At 46.5% G+C, this 26879-nt stretch overlaps 1 protein-coding gene across 6 annotated transcripts in view; it reads right to left on the reverse strand.

The window, feature by feature from the left end:
• Positions 1–26879, reverse strand: part of PATJ (PATJ crumbs cell polarity complex component) — a 3332662-nt gene that overhangs the window by 1983321 nt on the left and 1322462 nt on the right. For all 6 annotated transcript variants that reach the window (XM_069642041.1, XM_069642043.1, XM_069642045.1 and 3 more), the window contains one exon: positions 23909–24023. In XM_069642041.1, the coding sequence (XP_069498142.1) occupies positions 23909–24023 (115 nt within the window). The remainder of the gene's footprint in view (positions 1–23908; positions 24024–26879) is intronic.

Below are 26879 nucleotides of genomic sequence, written 5' to 3' on the forward strand. Positions count from 1 at the left end.
AGAAACTTCAAGGGTTACTTCACCTGTCCCCTCCCCTGTTTTATCCAGCAGGGGTGGAGCAGACAGAACCCGTATGGGCACATAAACATCAGGCCTGTCGGGATCACCACCCTCTAAAAGGCCCCCGTTAGCCCTCACATGAGCAGCATGATCCTCTAACAGGAAGTCAGTCAGTCAGTTCAAACTGGACCTTGGGCATGGTGGGTGCTGACAAACCCCGTCTCTCCACAACCGCTACCATCACCCTTTGGAACGGGGCGTAAAGCCTGCACATGGTGGCTGCAATATAGACAGACACAAGTGATCACAGTTCAAGGGTGTTTATTAAACTGTATGCAGGGGTGAGAAAAACACAATCTAAAGCTAATATAGGAGAAAGCTACGACCTTCAAATAATAATAACGCAGTCCTAGTGGTGTCTTGTCAAATAAAAAGGGCCTATACTAAATACATCTATTGGCAATCCTTACTATTAAGTTACAAAGAGTGTAGGATAATGTTCAGAAAAGAAAGAAGTGTTCACAAAAATAATAAGTCAGGATGGTATGGCTGGGTTTCCCTTCTCCACGTTTTAAGCACGGGACAAGGCGAGAGCTTTTAAGCACAGCACAATCCTGGGCATCGTTAGCACGAGGTTCACAGTTCCAGTTCAACTATATCAAAAACCTTCAGAGGCTAAGTCGCTTTCTTGCAAAAGTCTCTTGCCTTACAAGGCCTGCTGATTCACAATGACAAACAAACAAATAATAGTTTGTTATGGTGCTTTTGCACCTGGGCGATTGCTCTTCGCCCCTAGGATCGGTCTCAGATCCTCCTAGTAAAGTGGGCCTCCCTCTGTCTGGTTTACTATGGCCTTCTTTAACACAGTTCATGAAATTTCAACACAGTTCATGATTTGCTTATTTTCAGCAGAAAGAGTGGGTTCCCTTCTCTGAGCTTTATTTCGGCATCCCTCTGTCTGGTTCACACTTGCCTTATTTCACAGTCCACAAACTTATCAGAAAGCGGGGTTGCCTTCCCCTAGCTTTCTCTCTGCCATGGGTCACACACTTTCGATTGTACAAAGGATTTGATGTGACCTTTGTAGGACCACTCTGACATCTCACGTTGCCCTTTCTTAGGGCCTTCTGGTACTTGCAGTTTTCAATACAAAAGGGGTCAGCGAGAGTCCTTCGACTGAGCACTCGTACAGCACCTGACCACTCTGCAGCTGACCCATCTCTGGGCTTGCACAAAAAGTTCAAACACACACAAGTTCTTTGTTTCAGGTTCCTGTGTTCATCTAATGTTGCCACTTGCAATCTTGGGCTCAACACACGTCAGTTTGCTATCAGCTTCCTTCGACTCACTAGCTGTGTTGAACCCATTGGCTGGTCTTGCCTCTGTAGTCAAGGACGGTACCATGGTAGCCAGCACACCTCCCCGCCTGTGCTATTAATGCAGGAGGACCCCGTGCACTGTTGAGATCTGTTCCGCCACACGCCAGCTGTAACTCCCGGTTTTATGATTTCCCTCTCGCAGGCTTTGCAGGTCTGATTTGTAAAAGGCAAGGGCAGTTCCCCCTACGTTGTCCTTCCAGGTCTCGCCGCATTTCTTCTCCGTTTTAACTGCCAATACGGTGTAGCTGTTTCCTTGTGCATTCGGTCTTGCTCAATGTGTGCTTTCGTGCTCCACCCTTTATCCCGGTGGGGAAGGTAAAAGGCCATCAGGGGTGCATGGTTAGTGTCAATTGCCTGAATCTGCCTGACCCGTGGTGTTAGTCCCTTGTCTGTTAAAGCGTAATAAAGTGTTTGTGTTGGAAAAGAGGGGGGGGAGTAGAGCTTCTAAATATCATACAGGGTAGGGATGGGGGAAAGATTTTTACAAAGAAAGGAATACAGGATCCCAACCCCGTGTCCCACTTCCACTCCCTGAAATCCCCTCGCCCACGCGATCCTCCCCCACTGGTTCACTCCCAGGAACTGGATTCAATAGCAATGGCCACCTGGACAACCTATCTGCGGGGACTAGTGGACACCTTCAGGTTTTTCACACTACCCAGAGTCGACACCGGAAAGATGCCCAGTCCACTTTTAGTCCTGAGGCTACAACCAGCAAGTCCTCTCCCTCCCCCTAGAATTCCTCTGGGAAGTCCCCAGTTCCACCAAAGTAGTCTGGGCTCCATCCCGAGAAGGATAGGATCAGCCTCCTTGTCAAAGAGCTTAGGCATCTTTCAACTTAACCTGCCCATCGGACACAGGCATATTCTTGGAATCAACAGCACGTAGCAATGCTAATGGCACCATGGCGAGTGGGACAGACACCGAGGGCTCGATGCCCAAAGGTGGAGCATTAGTGCTTTGAGCCGGAGCTGTGGAACTGGGACTGTGCCCACAGGCATGCAGTCATGGAAGAGGAATCCCTGCTGGCTCCCCTAAACATGGTGTGCCCCGAGGATGCCACGGGGGACTAGAGGGAAAGGTCTATAATTTTGTGCTGGAATTCTTTCTACTCCTCCGAAGTAGAGGATTGGGTGGGAAACGGTACCTGTAGTGCCAAAGCTGAAACCTGAGGAGTCCTTTAAGCTCTAGTGGTGATTCCTCTTACTCGATGAAGAAGAATGGTATTTCAAAGAATCGTTGGGGATCTGGACCAGTGCTTTTTCTTCTTGTCCTTACGGACAGATAAGGGTTGTTTTTCTTCCTCCACCTTCCTCCTCCTCTGAGCCTGGGGATTTCGAAGGGGTATTTTGCCATCCCTATGGCAAAAGGTGAAGGATTTTGTGACATGCTCCCGAAGGGCCATAGTGTTCATGGATTGGCAGGACTCTTAATCAGGCATATCGTGTTCCTCCGCACACAATACAAGCAAACCCTGGTGAGGTCCAAGATAGATATCTGTCTCCCACAATCTACACAGGGCTTCTGGGGTTGGACGCCACTAAGATAAGCAAGCTAGCTAAGCTAAGTGATGTTTTGGAAGCATACAGTGTGTGGAAAAGGTATCTGAGGTAATGGGGCGCTCAATATATATTGGTGCCAATATTACATCCGGTGTGGGGTACGTAACAGGGCAGACAATGAGCCTTCTTGCACCGCCTAGTGGGAAAGAAATGCCCAAAAATCTGCTGGCAGAGATAGAATGTCAAAAATAAGGAATGAATAAAGAACCATTAAAAAAAGCATGGAAATCAAATCTTGGTTGGAAAAGAGGAGAAAAAGAAGAGGGAGGACCTTCACCACCAGCACAGCAGCTGAAAGAACAAGTTACTTTCTTACCTGGTAACGTTCTTTCGATGGGATGTTCCGACGACGTATTCCACATGTATGACAGGTAATCGCCACAGCTGTGCTGCTTCAGAAAAAAATTTGGCGTCTGCGTCCTGCGTCAATGACGTCGATACGCGGTTGTCGCGGGCCTCCGTCGAGCCGACGTCACCGGATGTTATAATTAGGACGCACGACGCCCGTAGCCTCAGTTGTAGTTTTTTCCCAGAACGTGTGGCACCAATCTTCTGCCAGAATGACTACAGAAAGCCTTACGGAAACGAAAGCTGCAATCGCATAAGAAATTCTGTAGAGGGGCAGGTAGGGAGGGACATCGCATCGAAAGAACATTACCAGGTAAGAAAGGGATTGGTTCCTCCGACGTATTCCACGTCTATGACAGACTCCCAAAGCAGTACCAATGTAAGGAGGTGGGAAAGAATTTAGAATTTTAGAATGCCCAATAAAATTGCAGAATAGAGGACCGCCTTGCCAAAGGCCAGATCTTGCCCATGGATAGAATCCAAGGAGTAGTGTTTGACAAAAGTATGGACAGAGGCCCATGTGGCTGCTTCACAAATGTTACGAATGGGAACACCCCTCTGCAGGGCAGTAGAGGCAGCCACACCCCTAGTAGAATGGGCCCGTAAGCCTACCAGAGGGTCCTTACCCGCCAAGCGGTAAAATTTAGAAATTGTCAAGATAATCCATCTAGACAAAGTCTGTTTAGTAACAGCTTGTCCCAAACGCCTTCCAGCGTATCCGATAAAGAGCTGATCGTCCACTCTGACCCGAGACATGCGCGAGATGTATAAACTTAAAGCTCTCCTTGGATCCAACCTATGGAGTCTCTCCTCTTCCGTACCAGGATGCAGAGGAGGGTAGAACGCCGGAAGAACAACCTTCTGGCTTAAATGAAATTCCGACACAACTTTCGGAAGAAAAGAAGGACGAACCCCAAGGACAACCCTGTCCTTATGGAACACCGTGAAGGGTGGCTTAACGGAAAGTGCCTGCAACTCACTCACTCAGCGAGCGCAATTGACCGCAACTAAAAATACAGTTTCAAAGTCAACAGTCTCAAAGGGCAAGAATGTAAAGGCTCAAACGGAGTTCCCATGAGGAATTTTAGAACCCGGTTCAAATCCCAACCGGGCACCTGGAAAGGTGACGGTGGAAACACATTAGTGAGCCCTTTGAGAAACTGGGAAATCAAAAGGAATCTTAAAATAAGAACACTCCTCAGACGAGCGCTTAAATATGGACAGCGCCGCCAGGTAACCCTTAATGGTACCCACTTGCAGGCCCTTGTGGGCTAAAGAACGCAAAAAAGAACCCTGCACCAGTCGCAGAACTTTCTCCAACGGCAACGGTACAGGGACTTTGTTGCGGGCCTTCTGGCCGAAAGCAACACCTCCATCACTTCTTCAGGAAGGTCCCAATCCTTATACCTCAACCTTTCAGAAGCCAAGCATGAAGGTTGAGGGACTTGACCTCTGGATGGAGAACCTAACCCCCCCCTCCCGTGAGAGCAGATCGTCTCAGTAGGGAAGACAGCGTGGAGGGCAGATGGACATGTCGAGAAGGTCCGGGTACCATGTTCTCCGGGCCCATGCCAGAGCAATGAGGATCATCCGGGAACCGAACCTCCGTAACCTCCGCAGCACTTGCGAAATGACGGGGACTGGAGAAAACGCGTACAGCAGTCGGAAGGACCACTCCACTGCGAACGCGTTCCCTAAGGCTCCTCTTGGAGGAAATTCCCGCGAGCAGAATCTTTCGCACTTCTGGTTGGCACTGGTGGCGAAGATATCCACTTGTGGGGTCCCCCAAAGGGCGTAGATCTCCAGGAGAATCTCCTGAGCCAGCTCCCACTCATGAGAGACCGTGCTCAGAGCGTCCGCCGCCACGTTTTCGTCTCCGGCCAGATGAACTGCCGAGATCGACATTTCCTGCTGGATGGCCCAGAACCAGAGCTGCATCGCCTCTCTGCACAGAGGTAGAGACCCTGCCCCCTCCCCCCTTTTTGTTGAGGTAGTGCAAGGCCACTGTGTTGTCTGTCAGAATCGGGACATTATACCCCCGCACAGACGGCAGAAAAGCCTTCAGGGCTAGCTTGATGGCCCTCCGCTCCAACATATTGATATGGAGCCTGGACTCCGACGGAGACCAACGACCGCTGACTGTCAACTCGTTGGCATGAGCTCCCCATCCCGTTAGGGACGCGTCCGTCACGATCGTTACCTCCGGCCAGGGCAGCCAAAATGGGGCCCCCTTTATCAGATTGCCTTCAATGGCCCACCACAGAAGATCCTGGGCGACCGAGGGCGGCACCTGAACGGGCTCCGACATCCTGCTGGAGGACTGCGACCACTACAGCTTGAGAGCCCATTGCAGAGATCTCATCCGCAACCTGGCCTCCGGCACCAGAAGAATGCAAGATGCCATGAGGCCGAGCAACCTCAAGAACTCGAACGCCGGGAGACTCAGGGCATGTTGAAACTTGTGCACCATCTGCAGAATGTGATGAGCCCTCACCTGGGGAAGCGAACACTGCCCCAGGGATGTGTCGAGCACTGCTCTGATGTACTGGAGCCTCTGGGTAGGTGTCAAGTGGGACTTCTTTAAGTTGAGGGAGAAGCCCAGCTTGTGAAGGGAGTGGCAGGTGACCGATAGATGATCCAGGACTTGCTCGGAAGTGCGCGCCCTGTTCAACCAATCGTCCAGGTAGGGGTAGACGTGAATCCCCCCTTTACTGAGATACGCTGCCACCACCACCATGATCTTGGTGAAGACCCTCGGGGCGGAGGTCAATCCGAACGGCAGGACCCGAAACTGAAAATGCGAGTCGCCAACCGCGAACCTCAGGTACTTCTTGTGCTTGGGATGAATCGGCACATGAAAGTAAGCGCCGTTGAGGACGAGAGACACCAACCAGTCTTGAAGTTGAAGGGCCTGGAGGACTTGAGAAAGAGTAACCATCTTGAACTTGTTCTTCCTGAGGAGCTTGTTGAAACCACGCAAGTCCATGATGGGTCTCAATCCCCCGTCTTTTTTCGGGATCAAAAAATATGGGGAATACCATCCCTCGTTCCTCTCTGCTACAGGCACCAGTTCTATGGCGCCTTTCTCCGGCAGGGATTTGATTTACTGCGCAAGGAGCGGATCTGGACTCTTCAAAGTGATTCCCTGGTGGATCGTCGTGAGGCCTCTGGCGGAAAGGAAGACAGTAGCCATGGGCTATGATCTCCAGAACCCCCACATCTGAAGTAATGGCGCGCCATTCTACAAGATGCTGTGCCAGCCTTCCCCCAACCGGCGAACCATGAAACATAGCCTCATGACTGAGCTGAAGCGGCTGCGGCAGTGCCTGAGGGCAAAGAGGCAACTGCCCGAGCGGCCGTGGCACCTTGAGTACCTTGTTTTCCACCTGTGCACTCCTACGGTGACCCCTTTGACTTGCAGCACCCCTCGATCTACCAAAGGAAGAGTAGTATCGAAAGGAGCCTCCCCTCCATTGCTGTCCTCTAGGATGAAAAGGCGGAGATTGGCAAACTGCAGCGCTCAATGACTTCGCTGCAGCTTTGGAGGTCTGCAACCTCTCAAGGCTCTCGTCAGCCTTGCTGCCAAAAAGATGTTCACCATCAAAGGGCATGTTGAGAAGCCGGGCTTGTACGTCAGGAGCCAACCCCGACTTCCGCAACCACGCAAATCTGTGCATTACGGTGCTCGCCACCATGGACCAGCTGACACAATGTCCAGACCTGACTGAACAGATTCACACATGGCATCCTTGCCATCCTGAACAAGAGCAAGAAAACCATCCGTTCCTCCCCTTTGGGAATATGTTCAGCCGCCAAAGACACACAATTCCACAGAGTGTGAGTGAAACGTGCTAAGGCACACACAGAGTTGGCTGCCTGTAAAGCCATACCCCCTGAAGAAAACACTTTATTCACCCAGCCATCAAAACGCTTGTCGTCCCTATCAGGAGGGATGGTAGTGTACGACGTCTGCTTTGCTGGGGCCGTAGCCACCTGCACCACCAAACTCTCTGGAGTGGGGTGCGTAGTCAAGTAGCAGGGGTCGCTACTGGCTGGACGGTATTTTTTTGGCAAAGACTTGCTCACTGCCGGGAGACTCTCCGGAGTAGTCCAAGCCGCCGCCACCCTTCTCTGTAAAGCCATGTGAAATGGCAGCACCGGATCAGTGGGTGGACCTTGGTCTAGGATATCCGTCAGGTCATCATGCAAAAAATCCACTGGTGCTGCAGCCCACCCCAAGTACTCCGTCAACCTTGACATGAGTCGTCTGTACGAAGATTCAGCATGTGTACCAGGCTCAGGCCTGCCAAACTTAACCTCTGGGGAGGTATCAAGTCCACTGGCGTCGTGCAAAGACTGACGCATGTCTTCCAACTGGCTATGACCAGATAACTGGTCATCAGGAACCTCATCAGGAACCAAACCTTCCTCAGACCCTTCCTCCACCTCAGAAATATAATCCAGAGGCTGGAACAAAACCCTGGAAGAGGGCACAGAAAAAGGCTCAAATACAGGCCTTACCGACTTCTTCAGGGCGTTCCTCAGAGTTTCCACCGACACACTGGGTACCTCCCGTACAACCTCCACAAAAGGCGTCTATTGATTCGGCGTCAAGCGTGGCACCGATGGCTTCGACACAGGCCTCGAGGACAGTGCCCTGAACATGTCCTTTGATGGCCTCGGCGCCTATGACTTCCTCGGAGGCGGAGCCTCGACAGGGTCCCTCGACCGAGATGGCGGCGATGGCGTTGACGTCTTCTTAGAAGACCTCACAGGATCCACTGGTCTCGAGGACCGGGACCTGGAGCGGGCATGGCTAGAGCGATCCACCTTGTCTGATCTGGACCTCGCAGGCTCCCGATGATCACGCCGACCGCCCGAGCCCGAAGGCGTGCGAGCGGTGGCCCTAGCACGTTCCCTGCCGGCTTCTTTCGAAGGCGCAAACGGAACAGAGCCCTGCGATTGGAAAATCGCCATCATCTTCATACGAAATGCATCCCATTCCACAGGAGAAGAATGGTTGTTGGGACAAGCAACCCGCCGACTGGAGGAGTCCTCGGACGAGGACAGGGAAGGCGACCGGTGACGGCGCTTCCGCGAGTGCCTCGAAGAGGCAGAGGAATGGCGGGACCCACTCTGGGACCGAGAACCCCTGGACTTACGCGGACGACCTGGAGAGTCGACTTACGCGGACGACCTGGAGAGTCGCCTCTCGAATCGTCAGTCGAAAGCCCAGCGTATTTCAACTTTCGGGGCTTGGACACCCTACCGACAGAAAGCTTCTTCTTCCGCTCCCGCAAGGCCTCGTTGTTAACGACTGGCAATCGTCACAATCATCCGTGGTGTGGTCCTCACCGAGGCACCAGAGGCAGGCTTCGTGCAGGTCCGTCACCGACATCTTGGAACCGCAGTCCCAACACTTCTTGAAACCCGGCCGCGGGTTAGAAGACGACAAAGACATGATATCTTCACAAACAAACAAGTTCGAAGAACCGATAGAAGTACTCAGAAGAACCGAGGCGTGCCGAGATCTCCGAAGTGAACACGTTCACGGAAAAAACGGAACTGAGGCTACGGGCGTCGTGCGTCCTACCTATAACATCCGGTGACGTCGGCTCGACGGAGGCCCTCGACGACAGCCTATCGACGCCGAAAGATTTTCCACAGCAGCACAGCTGTGGTGATTACCTGTCATAGATGTGGAATATGTCGGAGGAACCAATCCCTTCGAAAAACAGGTTCTAAAGCTGGGGACCAGAACATTTTTAACATTAAATACTCTGCTGAAGAGAAGTGAAACAAAAGGGTGATACTATACCCAAGGATTGGTTGAGTCTGCTCGATGTTACTGTTGTTCTCCAGTAGAGGTTTGATGAAATGGGAGAAATGTTGAAGCTACATATAAATGTTCTATACTGAACTGAATGGAGACTATTTGTTCCGGTTGTGGCGGTTATGAGTGGGGGAGAGTGATGTTTTATTGTTATTTAAAGATTAGATGAAAGCGGGGGAAATGGATGGGGACAAATAGACCCTTTAGGATGCTTATTTATTTAGGAGAAGCCCCCATTCGTAGGGATTAGGCTTGGTCTTGTCCTGTTGCACTATCGAGGTAGGAGATGCTGAGGAGTTGGCCTGTCTGATCACATAGGGCAAGATTCATTCAAGAGGCTTGGCCTGGGCAGCCTAAGGAAAATGTGGGTGGATCATAAGAAACAATGGTAATGGTTTGCAGATGCAGTGTTGGGAAGTGGGGTGGGAGGACATTAAACTTGGCACTCAATGGGAACCATAATGATAGTAGAGGTCTGAGATTGTATATCTGCCTACAATATTTATGGTCAGAAAACAGGAATGTTGGTAATGGATGAAGCAAATTGAGAGTGAAAAGGGGGCACTCTAATGGGGACAAGATAATACCCTGTAGATCCAAAAGAATGTTGAGGCCCCATTGTAAAATTCCAGTAATACTATTGCTGCTGAATCATCAATATTCTTTAAATCCATTTTTAAGAGAGAACACTTGGAATATTGCTGGTAGCAGGAGGGAGCTAAAGTCCAACTGAGCCACATAGGAAATGTTAAAACCCTACCCCACCAGCCCTTTTTTCAAAGCACGATTAGCTGGATTATTTTGTCAACCATTATTCTGGGAGGCAGAACAATACTGCTGATAGTTCTGAAACAAACCAATTTTCTTCATATATAGACCTACAGAACAGAGCTAGTTCAGTGGCAGACACTCACAATTTGCTGTCTGCATCTGTAAAAAGAGGTACGCAGACTTCAAATTGTCAAATTGTATAATTTTTAGACTGTAAACTGAAGGAACAATCAGCTGACAAACATACTACAAATGGATGTGTTAGGGAAGAAGCCGTTCAGTACAGAGGTGTTGATTTTGACAGTTCAACAATGCTGCAGTTTTAGGGAGTGGCAGAGACAGCTTTGGGTGGGGCGGGGGGTATGGAGGAGGGCAGACAGCTCCTGAGAGGGCCTCAGGATTATAAATGATGTACAATCAGCAATGGCTGGTGAAGGTTTTCAGTGGAGGAGCCTAAATATTTCCCAAAATTGGAACATGTCACAGACCATAATAAAGGAGACTGAAATAATTCAGGGGTGTACATGGAGGTTCACCACTCATGAAAAAAGGTGAAGTAATTTATTTAAGTGATGCATTTTAAAGCAGAATTTGAGAAAAATTGCTTAAAACAATATCATTCACAAACGGTTCTCTAAGTTAACAGATGAAAAAGCATAAGCGACTGCCATTGTGGTGTAATGTATTTATTTTTCTGCTTTATGTGTGACAGGCATGGTATCAATAGAGACACAGACTCAAAGTAAACAGTTCGAAAACCTTTATTTATAAGCTTTGTTGGGTTGGTGGAATACCTAACTGGCACTAAATCTAAAGGGGTGGTTCCCTCAACTGATGCTTCTAAGGGACGTCGTTGTTCCTAACTCCAAAACCAAATTCTGTCTGTGTCTAAACCTATGCTTGCCCTCACTCTTAGACAAAATGTGTTCAGGGACCTTCTTAAAGGATAAATGGTGGTTAAAGGTTAAAAAGAAAATGTAAACCACAGCTGTTTCAGGTAGTCTTACCCATGGGAGTAAAAGGGTTGCCTTTGGAATCTACCACGTAGGGCTCTTACCGGAAGTCTATAAATGTCTCTGGGTCTCTCATGGTTCCCTTCCCCAAACATAGGCCCCTCTGGTTTCACACGAAAGTTCACCTTGTCAAGATGCCCCATTTGAACACAGTTGTTTCCATGGGGTAGTGTCGGAGACTTTCAAAAACGCTAGGTTTTGGCTCATCCCATGCACATACACTCCTCTCCTTGTACTCCGTTTCTTCTTTTTGGGCACCTTTCCCTCTTGTGCTTCTTTCCACTCATACTATCTTTCACCTGTCTTTCTTTCTATGGTGCACACCTGCACCCTTCTTCTCTTATTTACTATGCCTCTTACACAATCCTCTTGACTTTATCATGCCCCTGGAACATTCTGTTCTTTGTTTGTGGACCCTTGCACCTTCCTTTGTTTGTCTCATGCCTCTTGCACTTTTCCTTTTCAACCTGTAGGTCTTTCGTACCCCACTTTCCTGCTTTCGGATCGCTTGCACCCTTTTTGTTGCTTTCTCTCGCTCAGTAATTCAATTTATTAATCTGTCGGCTCGCTCGCACCCTTCTTTCTTATATCGGGTCGTTCCCAACCTCGCTTTGCTTTCTTTTCACTTGTTTTTAATCTTTCACTTATTTTCAATCTATCAGGGCGCTCAGACCCCCTTTTTTCCTCCTTTGGGTTGTTGCACACTCACTTTAATGTCTTTCGCTTGACGCCCCATGCGCACTCTGCTTTTTCCTTGATTGCTTTTTCCTTGATTGCCTTTCCTTTCTGCTTTACTTTCAAGCAATCGCTCCCGGTCCAGCCATCCTCACGCACCTGGGTTCCTCTCATTCGCCTAGTGAGACTCACCCAGACAGCCCAGCACCAGCGAGCAGCTCCCCGAGATACGCGGTGAGAGGTCAGGGTCTTACCACCTGCCCCTCAGGCTCTGCTGGGACCAACATGTTTCAGAGGAACGAGCACTGGCCTGGACAAAGCCAATAAGCAGCACCTCGCCTTCCTCCAGCTTCACAGAGACCCGGCTCCTTTGCCTCTCTGGTACACCAGGCCAGCGTCTTTCCATCCCATTCTCCTCCGGTCCTCCCAGACTTCTCGTGTTACTGCCTTCCCATTCCAACCAGCAGTCCCAGCTTGCTCTGCTTTACTGATAAATCCTGACTTGGGACTGAGAAGGGATCCCCTGCTGGACTACGCCACGCAGCATCCCTTCTGCTCTCCCAACTCAACTGCTTTTGCTGGCACTACTGAAGGCCCCAACATTTATAAACCTGAGCCGTGTTAAGGGGTTTCAGGTGTGAGTCCTTGGCCTCCCTTGCCGGACTCTCCTTGGACCGATTAATGCGACATGCCTGACCCTCAGGGCCCATTTTCTCCTGGTCAGTCCTGGAATGTTGTTTCCCAGAGTGCAAATGGGCATTATTTCTGTTAGATGCCTGACTTCAATATAGGGACGGCCTAGTGGTGTAGTAGGCCTCTTCATTTATCTTCCTCCTCACAGTCCTTTTTCTACCGGTAATCTTCCTCGCTCTCGTCGCCTCTCCTCATCCCCGTACATGTGGGAAACTGGTAGGGGAAATGGGATAGGAATAATAAGAGTCCCTTAAAGGTTGAGGGAGAGTCGAGTGATGGATAACTGTGAAGGGGGGGATATTGTGTCTTACCCTCAGGCATCCTTTTCCCTCCCCGTGAAGACCCCCTACTCCCTCACTGGGCTGCCCCCAGGGCCAGGATTCAAGCGCAATGGCCCTTCCCTGGCCACCTGAGCAAAGGACCCAGAGGGAGAAAATGGGAAGATACCTTTAGGTTTCTCAAATATAGCACCTTACACCAAGGTGCTTTACAAAATTAATGATTTGGTACAAATTTAGTAAGATGGCATAAACAGGGCACAAAAGGAGAGAAAGAACAATAAAAGAATAACCGTAAGAAATTATATGATGGTCCAATAAGCAGTTAAGTTGAAAGTCTAGCAACATGAAGTGTTACAAGACAAAGGCCAGCCATCACCTAACCAAAAAATAAACTCTGGGGGAAGACGGTATTAAAATAGCCAAAGTGAACAGGCTCACGCAAACAAAGACAGTCTGGCCAATCCAAACTCAGGCAACCGTTTCCAATCTCCAGTCCTTTGACCTCCTTCAATCTTCAGGACAAGTCCAGCATCCTAAGGAGAATCAAGGCCAGCCACCTACCTTCAAAGATTCTTCCAGACTCTCCACCAGCAACCAGCAGTCTCCATGAGGATCCAAGCCAGTTGCCGTCAGCAACAGTGGATATGGTGCAAAGCCCCCAGCAATCAACAGCCAGAAGGAGCCAAGCCAGCAGCAATGAAGTCCAGAACATGGCAGGCTATGCAGCGCAGATCATAAAGTTATGGCCAGGTGTGAGGAAGTCCCTCATGCTGTTAACTGCAAGCTAATGCGTTTAACACAAGGGGGTTAGAAAATATCAGTCCTGAACAACGTTTTAATTAAATTGAAGCTTACAGGCTAACTATAATTCAGTTTGAATGGAAGAAGGAACTCAGAACAGTGAATGGAGTACTGTCTCTGAATACTTTTTTTTTTTTTATATATTTTATTGGTTTATAGAAAACCTTTAAAAAAAACAAAATGACACAAGTCATCCATTTCCACGTTCAGAAATATACATGAGATCACGTTTCAAGATACAGGCATAAGAAAACAGGAGGCCACAGCCAGGGCCATGGGAACCTTGACATGTAACTCCGAGTGGGCTGTATTGGTGACAAGCCATGTGAGCCTGTACCATCAACCTTCATCTTTGGTATTCACCGAATCAAGGCTCGCTTCAATTTCTTGCAAAAACACGGTTAGCACCCTGGTTAGTTTTGTATTGGAGCCGGAATACATCAGCTGCCACCATTCTTCTACATTCCTTGTTGCGTGTTCAGAGATTATTTGTCCCAGATGTTTAATTCTTTGTGGTTTAAAGAATGGGCAGAATAAGACAAGGTGCTTGAGTGATTCCTCGCAGATTTTGCAATACCTGCATACGGTGTTCGAGTCAACTTTACCTATCCAGTTCTTTGTCCTATCTTTACTTCTGAATAGGTTTAGGCGAAATCTCATGTATGTGGCCCTTTTTGCGTTGTCCGGGAACAAGGCTACATAATTTTGTAGTATGTTAAAAGCTCGTGCCTCAGGTGGAGCAACCTTCAATGCTTTAGACCTTCTTCTGTCTTCACTAGTTTGAATCCAGTCTGCTTCCCAGATCTTTTTCTTCACCAGGTCTGGGTTGGCCTGAAGAGTTTTGATATTCGTTCCATAAATGGTTAGCAGTTCTTGGCATCTTTTGTACCACAATGCTAGGAGACAGTCTGGGTTGGCATTGCCAGGATTGCTTAATATTTTAAATTGAGGTATTGTTGCAGGCATCACAGTTTTCCTAAATAGGGCCAAGGTATTCCACAGGATCCTAGCTTCGAGCGAGATCAAACCTAACTCGTAGCGTATGCTGGATGTGGGTGTGCTGTTCGGAAGATGTAGGATTTTTACCCAAAAAATGTGTTCTAGGGGTGACCAAAGTTCAGCCGAGCATCCAAAGGCATTCTCTGCGCCGTATATCAAGACTGGAACAACCTTCTGCTGATAGAATGCTATCACTGGTTTGAGTGAAAACTTTCCATATTTTTTATTTAGTATAGATGCTTGGGAAGCTAGTTGTCGACATTTAGTCTTCGTGATCTCCATCCAGGGTTTATCATTTATGTTTGTGTTAATGTGCATCCCAAGATATCTAGTGCTTTCCACCGTAGTAAGTGTTTCCTTTCCCAAGTGCCATCTGAATTTGTTATTTTTCCGGTGGCATCCCGTATGCAAATTCTGTAGTGTTAATATTTCGCTTTTTATGTTGATGAGCAGTCCGTTATTTTCCACGTACCGTTCAACTGCATTTATTTTGCGCTGAAGGCCGATTGGGGTAGAGTCCAACAAGATCAAATCGTCGGCATACAGCAGCCAGCCTAATGCAGAGCCGTGTAGCATGGGGGAGAAGGATCGTGGCTCGTTGATTGCGGAGCCAATATCCGAGAGAAAAAGGTTGAAGATGATCGCCGCCAAAGGGCAACCTTGCTTGACACCACAAAAAGTGTTAATTTCATCTGTGAGCAATCCACCTTGGTCAAGGCGTACTCTGATGGTGGTGGCAGAGTGGATTTCTTTGATGGCGGCTAACAGACTCTCAGGGCACCCCCAGTTATACATTTTTGTCCAAAGTAACTCGCGATCGATGGAGTCAAACGCATGGGAAAAGTCTATCAGAGCAAGATAGACCTTTCTCCCAGCTCTAATGGCTTCCATTTTCAACAGATTTATCAGCAGAAGGTTAAGGCCACAGCCGACCCCCTTTACGAAGCCTGTTTGTCTTTCATCAAGGTGACCACTGTCAACAATCCATTGTGAGAGTTTTCGTTGCAGCATGGTTGCATACACTTTGCCCAATACATCCAAAAGAGCTATTGGTCGATAGTTTTTTGGCTCGAGCCGATTTCCTTTTTTGAAAATGGGCACAATTATTGCTTTCTTCCAAGACTTTGGGGATTCTCGTCTTCTACATATTCGAGTGAAGAGTTCCTTACAAAAGTCCGCCCATAGCTCTGGATTTTGTTTTAGGGTAAAGTTAGTCAGACCATCAGGTCCAGGAGCCCTTGAGGCACTGGCGTTCTTAATTATCTGTAGTATGTCAGCTTTAGAGAAAGTCAGGTCCCATTTGGTTAAATTTGGTGTTATAGGGGCCTGACAGGTACCTTTTTTACTGTACAAGTTTTTGAAATGTGATGACCACCTTGCTGCTGGTACCATATTTGACATCAATGCGGGTTGAGGAGCTTCTTCGTTGTTTAGAAGTCTCCAGAACTCTGCTGAATTTTTATTGTTCATTTTTTACATCATTAATTCTGCATCATTTTGGAGCATAATGGCTTTATGGGATCTTATCCAATTTTTGTATTTCTGTTTTGCGACGCGTTTTTCTCGCGCTGCATCAATAGAATCTCTGAATCTCAGGAGTCTAATAGAGGTGCGTAGTTCTCTCTTTCTTCTCATGATCTCAACATCGAATTTATGTTTGTTAACAAAGCCATGGTTTCTCAGTCCCTGTTTTTTTTCCACAAACAGATGTAATAAATGTGCGTATTCGACTCCACAATCCAGTTTGATGAAAGTTTCTGAGATTGTGGAGACTTCAGCAGAGAGTAGTGTTAGTCTCACTGTTTGGCAAAGCCAATATCGGATGTTCCCATCGTTCTTGTGGCAGTTGATTTACGGCTGACAAGGTGAGAATTACCATGTCATGATCGCTTTGAGTCATCGGTATTACCTCAAGCGACTTGACGGATTGTTGGATCTTTTCTGAGGCGAAGAAGTAGTCCAAGACGGAATTCTGATCTGCTCGTCGCCACGTCGGTTTTGCTGGTATATCGCCGACAGAGTTTCCATTGAGCATTGCTAAGTTTCTAGCTTCCATTTCCCCCATCCATTTTGAAGCCACGTTGTTAGGTACGTACACTACTTTGTTGTTTTTCGTTCTTGTTGTCAAACAGTTGATATTCAAGTCTCCACAAATTATGATGTTTATTGACTCATTCTCAAGTAAGAGATCGTCGATTTTAGATGAAACTAAATCTATGAAGGAAGTTGACCCGGCCTGAATGTGATTCCAGTATATATTAAATAAATGGAAAAGGATCGGGTTGTCAGCTCGAGACCCATCTAATGCAATCGTTGACAGAAGTATGAAGGGTGAGAGGTTTAGAGAGTTAATGATACGACAACCCGAGCTCTTTTTTACAATTGTCAACAGACCTGCCATTGGTCTTCCTCTAGTTTTTTTAAAAGCTGAATTGAAGGCCACTTCATAGGCGTCCATGGTTGGGCAATTCATCATCCACGTTTCTTGAAGGCAGACCACATCTAGCGCGTCAAGCCAGGGTTCTACAAATAGGTGGGAGAAGCCCCTGGTGTTCCAGGATCCGATCTTAAATTCCCAAGGCTGCTCTACCACTTGGCGTTATCGTTTTAAGGATCTGCCTAACGCTTCAGCCAGCCAGGACCAATCCTTTTGTGTTCCGCTTTGGGCTTGTGGGCTTTGCGAGTCACCACGAATCGGATCCGTCGTGCCAGCTCCTTTGATGGTGATTTTGATGGTGTCCTCTGTGGGGAGTTTCCCTGGTACAGACTCAGGGAAGAGATTGGCCATTGTCTTTTTCATGCTTCCCGAAACAAGGTGCATATCACGTTCTAGCAACGATTCCACGTTTCGGGGACGCTCAGTTTCCGCGGTTTTATTGGAAAACAGTGGTTCCTGGTAGAACGAGTCGCGTTTAGTTTTTTGAGAATCTGCTCTGTGATTGAATTCAGCTTGCTCAGACACTTCTGAGATGTCAAAGCCCATAGATATAAGAGCGGGGCCCGCATCCAGTGCAATGTTTAGAACAATTCTGGATCTGAAGTGAAGGATGATTTTATCATCTTGTTCCTCATTTGTGAATTCCACAGTCTTGATGTCCTCAGATCGTATCGTTCTGAGCGAAGGCACGTATTGAAAGAGGCATAGAACGTTTGTGCGATTTAAAATGAGTTTCTCTCCATTTTCTATACGTTCTAGCCTCGCCTTGTAAAAGGTTTGACTTTTGTCGCCAGCGCTTTTATCCGTCCTGTTCGTTTTGCGCCATTCCATTCTCTCACGGCCAAGCTGTGTGTCGAAGATCTCGTTTCTGGCCAGTCCTACTCTGTTAACGTCGTCTTTGTTATAACCAAGGCGATCCAAAAATGTATCTTTTGGTTTGTTATGAGTCCACAGACCCTCTTTAAGAGCATGCTTCCTGTCTAACAATGGTTTAGACAGCGTCTGAGATTGAGCGAGGGCTTTTCGCCTTTCTTCCAAAGTTTTGAATATGGGACTTCAGGGAATTTTGTGAGGCTCGTCTTGTTTAGGCTTCTTTTCGAAGAGAGTACATGTTCTTGCAGCGCCAGCTGGTATCTGGATAAGCGCAGAGTCATTTCCGTTACTTGGAACTGCCGGCTGTGCATCCACAAGTGAGGTGTCCTCAGCTCCCGTCCCAGAAACCTTCTCCTCTGATTCCAAGTCTTCATACACAGACAGGTTCATTAAGTCGATGGATTGATCCTCGGTAGGTTCAGGGAGAGGGACAAATTCTACAGGCTTTGTAGAAGTGTTTGCAGTGGTAAGGTCATTTATCTTTGTTGGGACTCTGTCGTCTGTTCGAGTGTTATTAACGGTTACATTGACAGTTTTGAGATTCCGAAGGAATTTTCTTGAGTTGTTACCTATTCTTTGATTTTTAGTTCTTTGATTTTTAGTTTTTTTCAACGGTCCTGGATTGGGCCTCTTGTGATCTACTTTCAGGGGTACAGTTCCCTTGAATATGTCAAATATTTGAATTTTAGGCTCTGTTGTTTCTGGAATTAGTATCACCTCAGGAGAACGGGGGGCTCCCTTGTCGATCGAGGTTGCCAAAGAGGAGGGTTTTTGAGGATCCAGTGTCGCCAGATTTTTAGAGCCCTTACTACTTTCCAGGACACTAGCAAAGTTCATTTGAAAAGGTGCTTCGGTTCTTGTTCTTTCATGACTAGGGCCCAAGCTCTCATTCGTGGGATTTTCAGGCACAGGTTTTGAGCCTTGGCTGTCCTGAGTATCAAGCACTAAGGGAAGCGGCGAGTTTTTTTCGCTACTCGGGTTGTTGGCCTTCCGACAATTCTGAGTTGTTGGTGCAGTTTTTAGTGCTTCTATGGTTTCTCTAGAGTTATTGAAAGTGTCCAGTGCCCCTATGGTAGGGTGGAGTACCAGTGTGCCAGTGACTGTGTCGGGATTTCCCATTGAGGTGTAGGACGGAGATTCCATAGGAATTTGCCCCTTGTCGGTTTGTTGACCCGCTGGGTGCTCCCGACTAGGTTGCCGATTTGAATCCTGTGTCGTCGTGTGACGATACTTTAGCACGCTTAGAGCTTCTTTCGCTACCTCTGCAAGGAGCTTTTTATCCAATTTGTTGTTTTCTTTCTGTTCTGTTAGAGTTTGCAAGGCAGCGGTCAAGTTTGTTTTTATTGTTCCATTGTCTTTTCTTTCAGCGCGCAATTCTTTTTCTATATTGATTAGCTTTGAGTTCATAAGCGCCACTAAAGCTGTCAGGTCCTTCACATTATCATTTAATTGCTCATAGAGCTTTAGAAATGGAGCAAGCGAAATTCCAGTTGCTGACATTAAGACCGATTGTAGGTCTTTGGTAAAGTTCGCGTCAAGCCTGACTTCTGAGTTGCGATCTTTTTTATGTGATTGAGTTTTGGATCTCCTGACTTTTGGAAAGTCGCGTTCTATGATTGAAGAAGCAGTTGAACAAATCTCAGAAGAGGATGAGGTGGAAGCGAGAGAGTCACGCTCATGAGTGATGTATGCGGGATTTTGTTTAGCACTTCTGAAGTCAGTTTGGCGTGTTGTCGCAATTTCCTGTCTTTGAGGGGCACGAGCCTGAGAACAGGCTATGCGAGGTGAAGCCGGGCAAACAACATCTTTATCATTTTGCAGAGCAATTTTCCAATTACGCAGAGCATCAGAGTTTGTGATAGCCCAGTCTGCCTCTGGCTGAGTCTCATGGTTGGGCGCCATAGGCGTCCGCTGGCTTTGCCAGTTAATTATGCTATGCTCTCCTCTTGATGTAAAATTGCAAGTTTTGTTTATTTGGGAAAAATCTTGCAAGGTTTTATTTATTTCAGCGAGCTCTTGCAAAGTTTTGTTTCCAGCTTCTGACGAGACTCTTCTATTTTTAGGGAGTGCTGGAGAAGCGCGTCCCTTGTTTGGGACAGATAAGTGCTTGTCGAGGATGCAAAATACTTCGTCTTCTAGCACAGTGTTTGACTTGTCGGGGTCCGATACATCCGATCCGTGTGTAGAGTGGCCGTATGGTTTCTTGGAGGGCGGGAGTGAAGGGGTGCGCAGTTTTGACGGAGGGGCCTCTTTCCAGATTGGATCTGGACTGCCATCACAGTTGCCATTATTTGTGCATCCTCTCATAGTATGAGCGCGCCACGCCAACACCATCAATTTAGGTAATTTATTTGTAGAAGAGTTTATAGAGTGGGCGTCAGGGAGGGGCGCAGCGTTCAGATAGCTTGGGCACGGACTTGCCGCAACCTCAGACTCTGTGTTACAGGCGTCCACCTTGGTCGGCCCATCAAGCATGACGACGGGCACACGAAAATCCTCTCGGCGTCTTATCTCTCTCTCAGAGCACTCGGAGCTGACAGTTGGATCAGGCGCCATCAATCTGACAGATGAGGCAATCGAAGGCTCGGGGTGGGAGGGTCCGCCCCGGGGATCGCCCGCAGGCGAAGAGGCCCCGACCTCCACCAGAATTGGCCCAACAATTCCCAGGTGGGGGGGGGTCCCCAGCCCCACGCGGTCATCCATGATGCCACCCCCACGGCCACCAGGCGCACATTCCCTCTCACCCCGCTCGGCCGTCCCATCACTCGCCGAGCATAGTGACATCACACTCGGTGTGCACTTGCTCGCATCAATGGCCAGTTTGTGTAACACGGGGGGAGACAGGTAAGGGGGATCGAGGGGTGAGACGGGCCCGGCTAGGTGATTGTTGCTATTGTCAGTATTTGACAAGTCCACTTGCAGGGTATTGGGGGCTATTGGCGGTATAGAGAGTGTGGAGGGTAAAAAATCTATCATTGGAGTGGCGGTACATACTGCATTTCTCCTTGCGCTTTTATTCTTCAAACACATCAATGATGATACCACATCTTCAGGTTCTCCCACAAAAGTTCCGGTACACTCACTTACGATGTCGTTATGTCTAATCAGTTTTGTACTTACTCGTTGGCCAGTAATCGCATCAGTCAGATTAGATGTGGATGCGGAGGCGGAGTTCCAACGTCGCAATTGCAGCCTTGTATGGGGTGGGGAGGGCAAGCGGTCTCCTATTTTCCCGCGTTTGTACGATAATCCATCCATTACGACAGGCCCGCAGGCCCACGCCCTCGCCCGAACACCAGAACACCATAACACACTGCGCACACCGCGCGCTCCGCGTGTGCTAGGGGTTTTAAGCTACTTCCTCCTGGAAGCAGTAGTGGAAATGGAAAACAGACTTCCAAATGTCTCAGAAGCAGCAGAAGCAGAAAGAGCCTGGGCAGTCTCAGGCTCACCAAAACACACTGCGCACACCGCACGCTCCGCGTGTGCTAGGGGTTTTAAGCTACTTCCTCCTGGAAGCAGTAGTGGAAATGGAAAACAGACTTCCAAATGTCTCAGAAGCAGCAGCAGCAGAAAGAGCCTGGGCAGTCTCAGGCTCACCAAAACACACTGCGCACACCGCGCGCTCCGCATGTGCTAGGGGTTTTAAGCTACTTCCTCCTGGAAGCAGTAGTGGAAATGGAAAACAGACTTCCAAATGTCTCAGAAGCAGCAGCAGCAGAAAGAGCCTGGGCAGTCTCAGGCTCACCAAAACACACTGCGCGCACCGCGCGCTCCGCGTGTGCTAGGGGTTTTAAGCTACTTCCTCCTGGAAGCAGTAGTGGAAATGGAAAACAGACTTCCAAATGTCTCAGAAGCAGCAGCAGCAGAAAGAGCCTGGGCAGTCTCAGGCTCACCAAAACACACTGCGCACCTCTCTGAATACTAAAATAGTCTATCCGAATGCAGGCTGATGCCGAATGCAATACAATGCTTGTGATGCTTTCATACTCCATTACAATTAAAACTGCTTGGGCAACGAGGATTCGAGACTGCCTCCACTGCAAGGCAGAAAATGCTGGGTTACTCCATGTCATCGAGGGGCCTGTGGGTGTTGGAATTTTGAGTGGAGGTACGGATGATTATAAGGTTGGCAAAATGTATGATGCTAGGGTTAATATTAGTAAAAGGATGTATTGCTATATGGTGGAACCATGTAGCCACACCTACATTTGAAGACCTGCAGCAGGATTTGTGGAAATGGTGAAGAGCTGAGCGCGAGCTCTGGTTAAACAAGCAAGAGTACAAGAAAGACGATGCAAAGTATTACACATGGGACCTGTTGCCAGACAACGAATCTACTGTCGAATCTGTCCCCATCTTAAAAGATGCCCTTAATCGAGCAAATGATTTTATATCACATCTTTTGGGGCGTTTGTGAGTAAGGCCATATCAGTGGCACTTGAACCATAAGCATATGGCTCTCCAGAGGAGAAACAAGCAAAGCAGGTTAATTTACTATGGTCATAGATATTTTGACATTTTACGGTCATAGCGCTCTACGAAAGATGGCAGCTCTGTGAATTGAGTGGTTTATGAAGAATCTTATGTTATGTGTGTTTACCTCTGATATGTGCATATCTTGGTGGATGTGATGACTATCATAAATAAAAAATGTGTTCCTGGGATACAAGACTGCACCAAATTAAACTGCTTGTGCACCCAAAAACATATTTGCCTTTTATTTTTGGTGCCCGCATGAGTGCAAAACACGCTTTTAGACCAAATAAACCTAAGAATTTGCAATAGAAACTGCCTCTTGAAGAACTAAAATCAAAGACTATTACATACAAAAGGAGATACTAAAGAAAGGTGCACATATTTTCTCATTATTTAATTGCAAGCAAGGTGCACATATCATTCTGATGAGCTAAGATAATAGCAAAAGACAGTTTGAGGATTAACTAGTCAAGAAGATTGAGTTGAAATAATTAAGAACTGAAAATTGAAGAGTCAAGAAAATCCGTTGATGACTAAAAAAGTATTGAGATTAAAATAAGTAATAATTGGTTAAGAGAATTCACTGATGAATACTAAACTATCAAGAAAATTGTGATTTTAGAAGATCAAAAATAATTTAATGATACATTAGGATCATTTAAAAAACTGAACTTAAACTGAACATGTATTTAGAGGACTGACGATCAAGAACTGGTCAAGAAACATGAGAATTGACATTCTAGAGACTTAAGAACTGACAGGAAAACAAACATTTGCTGCATTTGAAATAAAGAATGCAAAATCAAAATCAGACCAGTAAAGAGGTTAAGAAACTGATTAGTAGATCTAATGAAGCTCAATCGTTAAGACAACAAATAAAGGACTGAATACCTCAAATTGATAAGAAGTGACTATTGATAACAAATTAAAGACTGAACATGAACTAACATAACTGAAGAAAATCAATTTTGAATTTTGTTGATTACATAGGAACTACATTAAAGTTAAAACGTAAAATGATCGATGAATCAAGTTGGTTTTTAGACCAAATTGCATGTAAGCATCCACATACATAAAGAAGCTCATGGGACACAAAACTGCAGCAACTTAAACTGCTTGTGCCCCAAAAAACATATTTCACATTTCTCTACTGCAACTTTGTTATTACACACTCTGACACTAACACATATATAGACATGGCGCACAGCTACAGACTAATCATGCATTTAGGTATACACACATTATATGCAAACATGTATGCATTCTGCTCTGCAGCCTCAGCAAATCTTCTCTGCAGGTGGAGGACAAACCAGGCCACAGGCACCAGGTAATACGAATCTAGGCACTGCCCATGCACCACGGGAGGACAATAGCACTGTGCCGCTGATCAACGTGGTACTGGTTGCTGCAGTTGCTAAGTAACCTGGGGTCAAGCACACACTGCACCAAACAATCGGGCACGCGCTTTTCTATTTATTTTCAAGAATAAATATCACAATGTTAATGGTAGCCCTGTGAAAATCAGAGGGGTAAACTAGGCACAAAGGTGGCATTCAGGGCCCGCCCCAAACCTAACCTGGATCTGCCACTGCATGCAACCATGTTCCAAGCTGGTTACACATTTTTCTCCAAATATGCTCATCTGTGTATGCATTTATACTGCTGTGGTAGAAACACTTACATGAACTCCGTAATATTTGACTGCATGGGTGATATGTGGAAATTCAATGTTTAACACACTAAGAACAACGGCCTTGTGCCAACCTGTATCTATTGAGCTTTCTATGGTGGTGGGCCTTTCGAGATTACTGCATTCTGTTTTGTGATCATCTTCAGCACGGTCCTCAGAAAACCGCAAACCTGCTAATGCTTCCTGGACCTTTAACGACAAAATTTGGTGAAACGAAGGTTAGTATGCATGGTACACTAATAACTTAGCCATAGGAATATAATGTTTGAATAACTAACTGTATAAATGCATGCACAAAGAAATATGTTTACTGTCATTGAAAAAATCTTTACCAATCTGCGTTGAGTTATATAGTAGACTACCATTCTATGGTATTGCATATAAACAATATAAAACAGTGCAGTATAAAATATACAGGGTATGGCGAATGTTACATTAAAAGTCAATGTGAAGGCATCAGTTGTACACAATTCTTTTTAAAAAATGTGTTACTGTGTTTTAGTCAAAAACCTGGACTTTTCACAAAACAAAATAATCATTACAATATAAAATCAATATCTGTGAATAAATATAAAAACACATTAATTAAAAAAAAGAGGAGTACATATCAACTCATTTAGCTATCTCGTTAGTCATTACAGACAAAGAAAGTAAACAAAAGACAAGGAGAAAAAAGAAGAAAAAAAATTCAAGTTCATCAGATACGTTACTGCTATAAACTTAAACAATTGTAAATGACAATCATAGAAATTTATCAAAATAAAACTTGTGGCCTGATTCACGGTTGAAAACCGGCCATATTTAGCTCTTTCAGCAATTCCATTATTTCCATCGTTAAGAGTTTAATTACCTGAGGCGAACCTCTCCCAGAAGCAATCTGTTGTTAACCACCAATCTTTATTTACAAAGCGTGATTCACCCTCTTTTCTAAGGTTCCCGGGCATTCGCTCAGCAAGTGCCTCACTGTCTGAGGACTCGTGCCTTCACATAAGGGGCAGACATTATCCCCCATCCATACTTGAGAGATGGGGACACAATTGGGGACTGCATTACCACAATCATCTTGATCTAGTCAGCCCTTTTTATGCGCTATTTCACTTTCCCCCTGGTCTTGGATCAAATCCATTTCTATGCATTAGCAGCCTGTAAAGGTTGCTAAAGCAAGGTCATTCAAATATTGATAAGAGAGTCCCTCGGGCAAAAACCAACATCCTCATACAGCAACGATTTAGGAGGAACCAGGATTAATCTATACAAGATACCCATCGCCATTACATCAGTGATTTCATTGACTGAAGATCCATTTCATACCTCGGGCTAGCAATAGGAACACAATTGGAAAGATAGAGTAAACGTTTCCACAATTTTCCCTCCAATCGATCCCAATCCATTAATTTTGACAGGGGATTTGCATCAAGACCAAATAACAGTGACGTAATGACCTTGCCAATGTAGTATTTTATGACTGGAGACAGGGAGAATTTACAGAATTTATTTATAATTATTTTCATTTGGGAACTCAGTTGACAATTTTTTCCCTCTAAGTTTGCCTTTAGATAACTTTAGTTGGAAAGGATCTAACTACTTAACGCAGATATGCGACTTCTTTTGCGATCGGTATAATTTGATTGCTCATGCGCCACGAGAAGTGCGGGGTAGTTTTAAGGGGCCTCTTGATAATCACAATTTTTGACTTAAGTGGATTAATCCTCAGGTCGTTTAATCTCGTATATCCTTCCAGCACATTCAGCATGCGCTGGCGATCAATCGGTGTAATCCAGTAGAACAATATCGTCCACGTAGACAATCCAGTTAATTCTGAATTTTCCAATCTTCGGACTTGCCAATGCTGACTGCTCCAACCTCTTTGCTAGGTCGGATAGAGGTTAAAGAGGAAGGGGTCGACAATACATCCCTGTATCACCCCCCTCTCCGTCTTGATGGCTCTAGACAGTTTCCCTGTTCGGTCGAGTCTTATTTGAAGTTATGAATCCTTGTGTAGTTCCACGATTATTGCTAGCAGTTATTTGGGTAAGCCCCAGCTCCTCAATTTACCCCACAGATGTTCTCTATTGACAGTGTCAAAAGCTTGGGATAGGTCAATCCAGGCCACCCTTTAGGAATGACCCACTAGAAACTGAAATCATTACTGAGCCATTTAATGAGGTCGAAAGACCTCTGCGGAAATCCACCTGATGTTTAGATAGAATGCCCTTCGATTCTGCCCATTTCTTCAGCTCTTTTAAGACCAAAACTGCAAAGATCTTTCCATCTGCATCTAAAACGGAGATTGGTCGGTAGTTGTTGGATCCAACCGATCCCCCTTATTATAGATGGGTATAATAATTGCTTTCCTCCATAACTCAGGGAGTTGACAACTGCTCACTATCTTCTCGAAGAGCATAGCCAGTAAGCGGGACCAAAGCTTGATATCAGATTTTAGGATTTGATTGCTCAGACCATTAGAGCCTGCTTCCTGCATGACGTTCAACTCCCAAGCAGCTACCTCAGAGGAAAAAACCTTTGAATCCTCCATTAACCCATAGAGTTTTAAGAAGTGGTCCACCCAGACCTTTTCCTGAATTATCCCACTTTGCATTGTACTCTGGTCCATTTCTGTGGAATTAATTATAAACCAAATATTGCATGAGTTTGTCTGCGCTATGGCTCTTAACATCTCTTCCCTATCCTGTTGCAGGTGTCTAGTCGATACCTACCAATTCACAGAAGCCCCATAAAAGGCAAACACTCAACATGATCATTTAAACAAAACTCACACATTCCTGTTACCTGTAACTAAGTGGTTTCAGAAAAAAAACAAGAATCTACTACTCAAACTCGCCCTTCTCTTACATAAACACTGCACAGACCCCCTCATTAACAATATCCTCCACATTACAATCGCTTTTGCCATTGGTCTCTCAGATGTCCTCCACCACCGCATGTCCTCACACAACTAACCCACACCCACACACCTCCTTAAATACCCCACCCCCTGCCACGATTGAATACTCACCCCGTCCAATCACTTACGTGGCTCCAGGG

The sequence above is a fragment of the Ambystoma mexicanum genome, chromosome 1q (assembly GCF_040938575.1).
Source record: "Ambystoma mexicanum isolate Mex_15411 chromosome 1q, UKY_AmexF1_1, whole genome shotgun sequence".
NCBI lineage: Eukaryota > Metazoa > Chordata > Amphibia > Caudata > Ambystomatidae > Ambystoma > Ambystoma mexicanum.